The sequence below is a fragment of the Saccostrea echinata genome, unplaced genomic scaffold, assembly GCF_033153115.1.
Source record: "Saccostrea echinata isolate AGI-Se365-2 ecotype Australia unplaced genomic scaffold, CSIRO_AGI_Sech_v1 ptg000086l, whole genome shotgun sequence".
NCBI classification, from domain to species: Eukaryota; Metazoa; Mollusca; class Bivalvia; order Ostreida; family Ostreidae; genus Saccostrea; species Saccostrea echinata.
In genome coordinates this window covers 2,365,131-2,376,485 of record NW_026889835.1, presented here as the reverse complement: position 1 = coordinate 2,376,485, position 11,355 = coordinate 2,365,131, and the positions used below count along the sequence as shown (strand labels likewise).

The window sequence follows — 11,355 nt, the reverse complement described above, 5'->3', positions numbered from 1 at the left end:
TTGAAATGTAGCTTCACTCACCAAAGTACTGTAAAACCAATAATATTCTTACTAAAATTTACTTCCAAAATAAATAATTTTACAAATAAAAGATACCTCTATTCACTTTATTTTAAGTTATTTGATAAACGAAATCATAACAGTTGTTGTTTGATACTTTGGTCTCCGTGTTGCGTTTGCTGTCTTTTATGTTTGTTTTTATTAATGAAACTGGCTGTTGTTTGTTAATTTTTTCCTTATATCATTTTTTTTCATGCTTGTTTGGTTTCTTTTGTTGAGATAGGTTGTTGTGTTACTGTTGTATGCTTATGTCATTGTATGTGTATAAAATTTGTTCTGCTACCGCTGTATCTAATATTTTGTTGCTGATGTAGCAGAAACTGTCTTATTGTTGTTGTAGAAATTGCCAAATAAACTGTCGGGTATGTGCAAAAAAAAAAAAAAAAAAAAAAAAAAAAAAAAAAAATGAGGCGTCAATAATTAAAATCAAAATAATGATAATAAACAAAATTGTGTCAGAAATTGAATTCTCGGGAAAAATATTATTTGGAATAAATAAAATTCAGGCAAATTCTCTTAAAAATGGACATTTTGCTAGTTTTTTTCTCATTAAAATTGATTTTGTTTATGAAATTTTCAATGAACATGAAAAAAAAAACTATCTACAACTATCTTGAATAAAACAAATCTTCCACCTAAACATTACCAGAAATAAAACTCATTCAAATCAAATAATGACAAACAAAATGCGGAAACAATCGGTCTATTCTTTATTGAACTCTAGCGTAATCCTTTACCAACCCCAAGTCGATCGTGACAGCCCGTGATCCGATTTTTGGTGTTATTTCATAAAGAATTTGCAGAAAAGGAACAAGTCAACTGTATAGTTATCTTGAATTAAAGAACACTCCTTCAAATACAACAAATTTAATAAATTACATAAAAAATTATGATATTCTTTTTTTGGGCAAAAGTCTGGATTTCACATGCGCTTGTTCATAGTTGTACATAACGAGGACATCTGCAGTGCTGTTACGGTGTTTAGAGCGATTTGGACTTCTATTCCCATTATCGTGGGCAGAAGAATAAGAACCACCATATCTCTGGAATAAAACAGGATTATTTCTTAATTTTTTTTTCATTTCATAATTTGGTATCAATTCATATCGGACAGATACGCATAAAATGGAGCTTTATTGAATCAAAGTGTGAATCATATATAAATTGAAGTTGGATACAATTGGACGATATTAATTAGTAATGAACGATATTCAGATATTGCTAATTTTGAAGGGAAAATCCTTTATGCAATACAAGAATCATTTCCCGTTTGTTTTGATGGCGAGGAGATTACATCGTTTATCAAATGGCTATTGTGTCCGGGCATATTGCTTTTGTGTATCCTTGATGGATTTTTGTGGCATTGACTTTCTGAGAAAATTCATAAATACTATTTCAGGGCAAAACAGTCACACAGCTCTACAAAACATTACTTACAAATCGACCATCATTAATTCTGTCACATCGGCAATGGAGTATTTGCGATGTAAACCTATGAAATCCTTTATGCATGAAGCTGTACAATATTGGATTCTGGACGCAGTTGGAATGTCCCAAGAGCAAAGCGAAGGGGTAAATTTGATTCATTATCTTCTGGCTCTCAACATTTAACTCTAAATACGAAAATAAACTTAATAGGAAGTACGGCATCCAGCTGAGTGCAAACAGCACCGAGAGTATGATGAGAAGCCGCGCCAAGCGCCTTCTGTTCACCATGACGCGATCCTCGTAGTGGCCATTAGAAATCGAATTTGAGCGCTGCAGACGATTGTCCTTGCGACAGAGACTGAAGCCTATCATGGAATAAAGCACTATAACTACCACTCCGGGAATAATGTAAATAATGAACAACAGGAAGATGTTATAGATCATCTGGTCTTGTTTCGACGGCCAGGTCTCTATGCAATATTGAATTGACATCTCCTTCAGTTGGAAAGACAGATCCTCGTTCTTAAGTTTCTTGTACATCAGAAGTGGGCACATAGCAATTATCGCTGTCACCCAAGTGACAACCACCGCCTGTTTGACCTTTGCAGTGTTACAGAAGATTCTGGCCTTGAGTGGATGTCTGATAGCTAGATATCTTTCTGCACTCATACAAACGATAGTCAACACACTTCCTTCTACATATACGCCTGTAAAACGAAAAAGATAAGGTTAAGTTTGTTATGAATTTGATCGTTTTGTAATTTGGCATACGCATCTCTGTTTTCCAGGTATGAGAAAACACTTTACATGTATGGATTTTTTATTTTACAATTCAAATACAGTGAAGCCGCGTTAATTCGGACGCCGATAATCCGGCTGCTTCACCTTCCGGACTAAATTTGTTGAAAACGGTATAAATATCTACCACTATAAAAGGTACGTTTCAGTATTCCGGATACTTCATTAATTCGGACTATTTGTTTGGGACCACAAGCGTCCGGATTAATGAGGCTTGAGTGTATTTTTTTCCCCTTGTATAATACCGGTAATACGTTTATAATTCCTTGTTAGAATTTTAAGATTAAGTCGAGAATAAGTATATGCTCTGTACTTTGATTTTCATAAAAGTTAAAAAGTCATCACACAATGAATTAAGACCACAATGTAAGATAATGTGTAATGCTGAAGTAACAAATGCTTTTGAGTTTATGAAACTGCAGGCAAACACTGTAGTTCCCTTTGAACCCTTGGCTCTCCAAATCTACTACATCAATTAAGATTCTGTAATAGAATTACGATCTTTGAAATATTGATATTGTTATGATTTGAGTTAATATAAAATTGTGAGCAGCATTTATTTACCTTGAACGAAATCCATTGCTTTACAAAGAAACTCTCCATACATCCAGGGCGTGTATACATGTCTGCCCACCGTCAATGGTATACACACTAAAGTCACTAAAAAAAAAGATAACAAAAATGGATTTCTTTTATTTGATGGCTTGTTTAGTTTAAGAATGTTTGTATTATTTTGTTTAACTTTCTTTGCCTTTTTAATGTTTGTTTTGATAGGTCACCTGAGTCACTAAGGTGACCTATTTCTATCTGGTTTTGTCCGTCGTAGAGCGTCGTCTGTTAACATTTGAATATTTTCAACATCTCCTGAACTGCAGAACCAATTTCAACCAATTTTCGCACATAGCATCTATGAGTAAAGGGAAAAATTGTGAATTTCATTGTCCCTGTCCCTCTGGGCCCTGAGGAGTGGGACTAAAACCATCAAAATTAATGCAGTCTTTAAAAATCTTTACTCCTGGACATCAAGCATTTGAACTATTGTCGAGATTCTTATAAACATTGATCCTTCTACCAAAATTATGAAATTCATGACCCCAGGGTCAGGAGTTCTGGAGTTAAGGCAAGGCTCTAATGATCATGTAGTGAAAATGCATTCTTAAAAATATTCTCCTCTCCCCCTGTATATTTAGCAGATAAACATTGTACTTATGATGAGCAAGGGCGTCTCTTTCAAAGTAGTGCATTTCACGGCCCCTGATCTTAGGGTGGAGCTCTGTTGATTATATAATGAAAATGCAATGAAAAATCTTAACAAGAGGCCCATCGCTCACTCACCTGAGCACTGTGGCTAGAAAAAATCTACACTTACTAAGGATGCTTACATATTTCTTTGTCTAACTGTGGTTTTTTCCTATCCGTTTGAACGCTTATTATGGTGCCATCCTACCCCCTGGGGTCATGATTTGAATAAATCTGAATTTACACTACCTGGGGATGCTTCCATATAAATATGACCAATCATGGCTTTGCTGTTTTAATTTAAGAAGAAGATTTAAAAAAAAAAATAATCCCTATGTATTCCTATGTATAACTTTGCTCATCCATTGTGACCCCATCCTACCCCCGGGGTCATGATTTGAACAGACTTGAATCTACAATACCTGAGGATACTTCTGAATAGATGATAAGCAATCATGACTTTGCTGTTCTTGAGAAGAAGATTTTTCCTATATATTCCTATGCAAAACTATGATAGTCCATTGTGGCCCCACCCTACCCCCAGGGGTTATGCTTTTAACAAACTTGAATCTACACTACCTATGGATGCTTCCATATAAATATGACCAATCATGACAATGTTGTTTTTGAGAAGAAGATTTTTAGGGATTTTTCCAATGTATTCCTATGTAAAACTTTGATCGTCCATTGTGGCCCTATCCTACCCCTGATTTGAATCTACACTTCCTGCGGATATTTCCATATAAATATGACCAATCATGGTTTTGCTGTTCGAGAGAAGACGATTTTTGAAGATTTTTCCTATATATTCCTATGTAAAACTTTGCTCATCCATTGCCCCCCCCACCCCCCACCCTGTCCCTGGGGGTCGTGATTTGAAGAAACTTGAATCTGCGTTTCCCGAGGATGCTTCCATATTGATATGACCGATCATGACATTGTTGTTCTTGAGAAGATGATTTTTAAAGGTTTTTCCTTTGTATTTCTATGTAAAACTTTGATCGTCCATTGTGGCCCCACCATACTCCCGAGGGTCATGATTTGAACAAATTTGAATTTACTTTACCTGAGGATGATTCCACATTAGTTTCATCTTTCCTGGCCCAGTGGTTCTTGAAAAAAAGAATTTTGAATGATGCCATTAATTTGTCACTAATTTGTAATTATATCCCCTTGGAAGCGGGCGTAGCCCTTCACTTGAACATACTTGAATTCCCTTCACCCAAGGATACTTTTTAACAAATTTGGTTGAAATTGGCCCAGTGGTTCTTGAGAAGTCGAAAATGTAAAAAAAAAAAAAAAAAAAAAAAAAAAAAGTTTACAGACAGACGGACGCCGGACAAAATGTGATCCGAAAAGCCCACTTGAGCCTTCGGCTCAGGTGAGCTAAAAACTTGCATTTTTTTTTTTTGCATTGAATAAACGATAAAGATGTTCTGATATCTTCTTGCGTTAATATACGTTTGAGATATACATATCGGTCTTAATTTACATAGCCAATACACTCTTTGTTAATATAATGACTTAAATTCCATAAATTAACAATAATTATGAATTTATTCCCCACTTTGTGAATGTACATGGCACATTAAAGATAAGTAAATAGGGGGATTGTAAAAAGAAATTACTTAAGGGTGGCGTTATGAATTAATTTCATGTAAGAATTTCTACTTTACAATAATTTATGTAGTGCTAGTGATAGAAGGCTAATGAATGCCCCGGCCAGGGTTCATTAGTAATGCAACATAATGTTTAAGATAAAGGTAAATGAGGTCAAGGTCAAAGGGAAGGTAACGGTAAAAAAAAATTATGACACAGTTGAATAGCTCTCTCTAATTTGTATAAATGTATGAAGTTTGACGGAAATATCTAGAATAGTTTCTTTTAACTGAGTTTTCTGTAAAGTCAAAGGTCATAGGGAAGTAAATTTGGACACAAATGATAAGTACTCAACAGTATGTATCAGTGCATGTGTTTAGATGAAAATAGGTGAAATAGTCAGTTTGAAATTGAGCTAAATGCAAAATGAAGAAAATTCAGATCAAGGTCTTACATTTTGCACACAATTAAATTGTTCTCGCCAATACGTATCAGTAAATGTGTTTAGATAAATATATCTTGAATATTTTTTTTAACTGAACGCAAAATAAAATAGAAAGGTCAAGGTCATAGAAAAGGTCAGGGTAAAAATAATTTGATGCAGTTGAATATCTCTAACCAATACATGTATGTATTAGCATATGAAGTTTGATAAAAATATCTTGAATAGCTTCTTTGAACCTGAACTAACATAAATTTAAGAATAGTAAACAGTCAAGATCATAGAGAAGGGCAAGGTCAAAAAATTTTGATGCAGTTGAATATCTCTCACTATATATATATATATATATATATATATATATATATATATATATATATATATATATATATATATATATCAGCATATGAAGTTTAATAAATGTATCTTGAATAGTTTCTTTGAAATAGAGCTGAAATAAATTTAGCAAAATGTGGTTAACGTCAAAGAGAAGGTGAATAGCTCTCACCAATCAGCATATAAATTTTGATAAATTGATTTTTTTTTTAAACTGAGCTAAACTTACAGTGTGACGGACAAACAGACGGTAGGATGAAATGAGGGAAGGTGAACACGACAAACACTTAACCTATATGCCCAGGCCATATTCATGGAGGGGCATAAAAGCCTTAAACTTCGAAATTGAGACTTATTTACTGTAAATCTCCTTTTCCAGACACAGAAATTTAGGTGTCAGGAATGCTGAAAACTCAACAGCTTATATGAGTTTTACAGTAAGTTTCTAATACATGGTACAGTTCGACATATGTTTAATATATTTCAAACAAACACTGAATTTGTCCAGGTAAGATAATTCTTTAATCGGTATAGTTTGTATCATAGTTTCAATCGGTATAGTTTGTATCATAGTTGGAATATAGGAGAAAGATGAATCTTTAGAGAAAGAGTACGAAATAAAATCCTATGGACTAGTATTTAATATCTAGATTTATTACTCTTTATTATCAGAATTCCTCGGCTTCCGATTAATTTGGGATTAACAAGTTATTTTCTTTTATTTCAAAAAAATATTTAAAAATTCATAATTTAATCATTTATTTGCATCATTCCTAAACTGTCAGTGTATTACATGTACATTTTGTTTGTTTTCCATAATGAAAAGTGCTTTTTTTATTTTGTGAGCAAATCTTTAAAAATGCGTGTTGCATAAAACTATTCATTTTTCAATTGCATGTTTGAAACATGTCAATCGTATTTCAGTAATGAACAATGAGTACACAGATTACTACAAATTTCTGAATTAACTAGTTTTCACTAATAATGGCTTACTCTGCGAATTACTAGTAAATTTAAGATAGATTATGTGTAGATTTTTTTTATTTTTAGAAAAAGATTGAGGATCTTTATTATTAAATATTAATTATTTTAAAATATATTTCATTAAAAAAATCCAGAAAAAAAAACAAATGCAGCAAAATATAGATATTTAGTGACATTGCCTATTGATCAAAAATCCTCTTCAAAAAGTGCTTGATTCTTTTCCTCATTACAGCAGTGCATGCGATTGATGCTTCTGAACCTGTTCGACAATTAAACACTCTGGGAGAAAAATAATGCTTCAATCAGTGCCAAAGCGTTTTATGACGCTCATGATTAATAGAGAGGGTGCTCTCTTTTTTCTAAGCAATCAGAAGAATGAACTCTGTGTCTCTCACTATCTGTGTCAAAGGATTGTATTATCTCTCTCCGACCGTAATCTCAAATTTGTAAAAAAAAAAAAAAAAAAAAAAAAAGAAAAAAAAAATAGTGCGAGATCTTTCTTAAAATCGTAGCACTGACTCTCTTTGATTAGCGATTTCAATGAGAATAAATCAATGAGAAACTTTTGTAGAAGCATAACCAAAAAAAGCAATAAAGAAAATACTTTTCAAAAGCCAATTATCAGTTTGAATACAGCCGCATCTTTTATTAGGTGTTTTTCAAGAGTTCTTTACCATGATTTGGGTCAGTACCCCTCTCTCTCAACCAAAAAAAAAAAAAAACAAAAAAAAAAAACCCTCTAGTAATGATCTCTCAACAATGTTTAAATCTCATTTATATTTATCCCGATTTCCCAAATAAAAATAAGATGTGTTTGTGAAACACTGATGCCTCCGTATGGCAGCTTATGGCGAAGGTTAAAGTTTCTCAAATGCATGTCAAACTCCAAGGTCAAGGTCAAGAGATCAAAGCTGTTGTTACCCAAGGAAAGGATCTATGTCAATGAATATACCTGGGAAATATGAAAGCCCAAGCACCAACCATTCAAATGTAATGGTCAAGGTTAGTATTTTCTAAAAGTGGGTCAAATTCCAAGGTCAAAGTCAAGGGGTTAAAATTAATTTATATTGGATTCCGAAACTTCATAAAAATCCTAACAAAGATACATAGAGGTTTCCAGTAAATGTTCTCTACCAAGCCTCTTTCATTACACCTCACTAAAATATTAATAGCAATGAAGGAGAAACTTCAGGAGTACTGTGCAACAATATATTCGAGAAGTGGTGTAAATCAGATGTGGATACTTAAAAAGTCCAAGGAACTTTTGGAAAATTTGAAATCATATGATAACATAAAAACTTACGACTTTTCAACACTGTATACAACCACTCACGATAAATTAAAGGCCAGGGGGTCGTAACATAAAGGGTATTTAAGTCTAAGACCATGCTTAAGTAAGACTTAACTACAGTCTTAAACTTAAGACCGTAACTAGAAACGTGCTAAGATTTGACAATCTTAGCAAAACTTAGGCGGCCGGTAGAGGTGACTTAAGTATGTCTTAAATTTCTTAAACATATATTTAGAACTATATAAGGTTGACTTTCTATGTTAAAACATTCCTCTATTTATATTAAAAAATAATTTTCTATATTTAATATACTGTTATAAGAATTTTAGTTTTTCGTCGTGAGGGGAGGGGGGGGGGGTGTTATACATCACTTATTCCAATATCACTCTCTAAATGACATACATCTAAATGCAAAATATTATTTTTGGGATACGTTTGAAATATGAGTGGGACCTAGGTTATAAACACTAATCATTATAAGTAAATTGTATACAGTAATCATGGATTTGTTTGTTCACTGTGAAAGAATGAGATGAAATGATTTTAAAAATTGTCGGTGAATCAAAGGATGATGACTAAAAAACAAATAAAGATTTTCTGTAAATTAGATTGAATGTAGAACGCAACAAGCGAGGATTCAGACAGGGTTCACTACCATTCACTAACGTTCCAGAGAGAGAGAGAGAGATTGTTGATAGGTTGGAGATATCCGAAAAATTATTTTCTGAAAACAATTCTTTAATTTCCATCCTTCATTAAAACGTCTGCAGTCTCTGCTTGCTGATGTGGGAGGAAAAAAATTCAAAATGTCCCTATTGTTTTGCACGTTTTTTTTTTATTAGAGTTTCAATTTCAAGTACATAGACGTTCGGTTATCGTGCCATGTCTGCGGGAATGACAATTTGAAAGCAAGTGAACATTTGTCAAACGAAAGAATAACAACAAACGGTACACTGAAATCATCGCAGTCTCAAGTGATAAACAATATTCACGCGTTTACAATGAAACACTAGTGCCATTTTGTGACCGTGCAATATTTGTTTTCAAATACATTGTATTTCCAATAATTTAAACAGAATTAACTTTAATTAAATACAAAATTAATCCAACCTAGCTAAATCCGATAGGTAAGAACGTCAGCTTTAATATATATGTGATTAAAAACGTTACTAAATCATTTTTACAAATATATATATATAAATAAATTGAAAAACTAGGGTGATTCATAACAAATATTCTAAACATAAGTTTGACTTAGCTAAGACCTACCTAAGTCCGTTTTATGTTACGGTTTAAGACATACTTAAGTAGTACTTAGGCAGGTCCTAGGATTGCACCTAAAACATACTTATGACCCTACTTAAGTCAAAAACTTAGCAAGCTTTATGTTACGACCCCCAGGCTTTTTTCTTCATCACTGACAGCTGATTTTTCAATAAAAATGGAACTCGTAAATTTACTTACCTTGTCATTGGTCATTTGCAAAATTATTTTGTTAAAAAACGTTCTGATTGTACACACAAGTACTCTGGAGTTGATATTAAACAGATGCTTGAGTTTTTTTTATTGCAATATCTATGTGGTTTTTGGAGACCAGGTCTTCCAACAATCTGTTGGAATTCCCATGGGTAGTACCAATTGCGCCCCGTTGTTAGCAGACCTATTTTTGTATTGATATGAAGCAGAATTTACTCAAAATCTGACACATCAGAAAAAGACATCTCTTGCTGTGGCCTTCAGCTCGACATTTAGATATATCGACCACGTATTATCAATTAACAATACATGTAGCTATTTCCATTCATATGTCGACACGATTTATCCCAGTGCGCTTGAAATAAAAGATACAACAGAGTCTGACACATCCGTTTCATATTTGGATATTTTACTAGAAAAAGACGTTAATGGTAATCTAACAACAAATCTTGATGATAAACGTGATGACTTTAACTTTTCAAAATGGATTAAAAAAATTCATACAAATGGGATTTAGCCAAGAACTATATTTTGTGGCGGAAGGTTTTTTTTTAGAAGAAAATGACCAATTTTTCTTTTTTGAAGTATTTTCAGTACTGTTAATTTTAGATTCCTATTTTTCCTTGCAGTTGCACACAGAGCTATTTTGTGCAGTGAAATGTTTCATGCTTGTTCTGAAATATCTATTAAATTCATTTTTATGAATTCTATCATCATATTGTAACAAATATTCTGAAAATCCAGGGGAAAACAGAGCCAATTTTAACATAAAATTAAAAACTTTTTTAGTAATATCTAAAAATTTACATCAAAGATCCCCACTTTTGATTTTCCTGTCTGAATATGTAAGATAACTTTGATCAATCTGTTTAAATTCAGCAAAAGTTTAAGACTTTAAAATAATCTTCTTGCTTGTTAAATTTTAAATGTCATAAAAAATGACATTATGTGAGTGTAGAGAGGTCAACTAATTCTTCTTCTTTGGCACAGTTTTAATGTGTCTTTTTTAAGATAGAATAATAATGTAATCATTTTGTCCCCTGATTTATGGATAAAAAATATTGGAGGGAAAACTTCGAAGATGTGATTTATGATTAAAACGCAATTTCAGTGCAAATACGTCATATTTAATGTACCGTAGCGCCAAAAGAAGCATATTGACCTTTTTTTCATTTTTAATTAAGATATGTGTATAGATACTAAAAATATACATGTACTTGACAAAAAAATCTTAAGACTTTAAATATCAGGATCCAACCTCGTTAAAAGGTAGGTAGATCATTTCAAAAGCTGATAATCCTAAAATTATAACATTTAACTTTAAAAAAGATTTGAAAAAAATCCTTATATTTGGTGGTAAGGCATATAAGAAAAATTCCAAAAAAATACTTATTTCAAATTCTTGAAAATATCGATCTGTCGGTTTTGAAAAAAAAAAAAATAATCAATGCCTAGGACAAATCTCTAATCCTAATAATGGGTTTTTCATATACAACTCTATTTTCGGCTGAGATTTAGCTTGACTGGATATTTGGACTGACGCCTTCACCAATGTAGGCATCATTCCAGATATACAGCTGGGATTAATTTAACTTTTACCCAGTCCAATGAATAAAACATTCATTAAAGTATATGGTTAATAAGAATGTTATCCTTTATGCATTTGTAAACAATATAGAAACCCTACCTTTAATGACCGAGGATC

The 11,355-nt window shown here is 32.5% G+C and overlaps 1 protein-coding gene across 1 annotated transcript in view; it reads right to left on the bottom strand.

The window, feature by feature from the left end:
• Positions 1 to 911: 911 nt before the first annotated feature.
• Positions 912 to 11,355, bottom strand: part of LOC133177081 (QRFP-like peptide receptor) — a 28,744-nt gene continuing 18,300 nt past the window's right edge. Inside the window, exons 2-4 of the mRNA XM_061312174.1 lie at positions 2,851 to 2,946; positions 1,498 to 2,195; positions 912 to 1,103 (exon numbers count right to left, since the gene is read on the bottom strand). Coding sequence (XP_061168158.1) covers positions 948 to 1,103; positions 1,498 to 2,195; positions 2,851 to 2,946 — 950 coding nt within the window. The 3' untranslated portion in view covers positions 912 to 947. The remainder of the gene's footprint in view (positions 1,104 to 1,497; positions 2,196 to 2,850; positions 2,947 to 11,355) is intronic.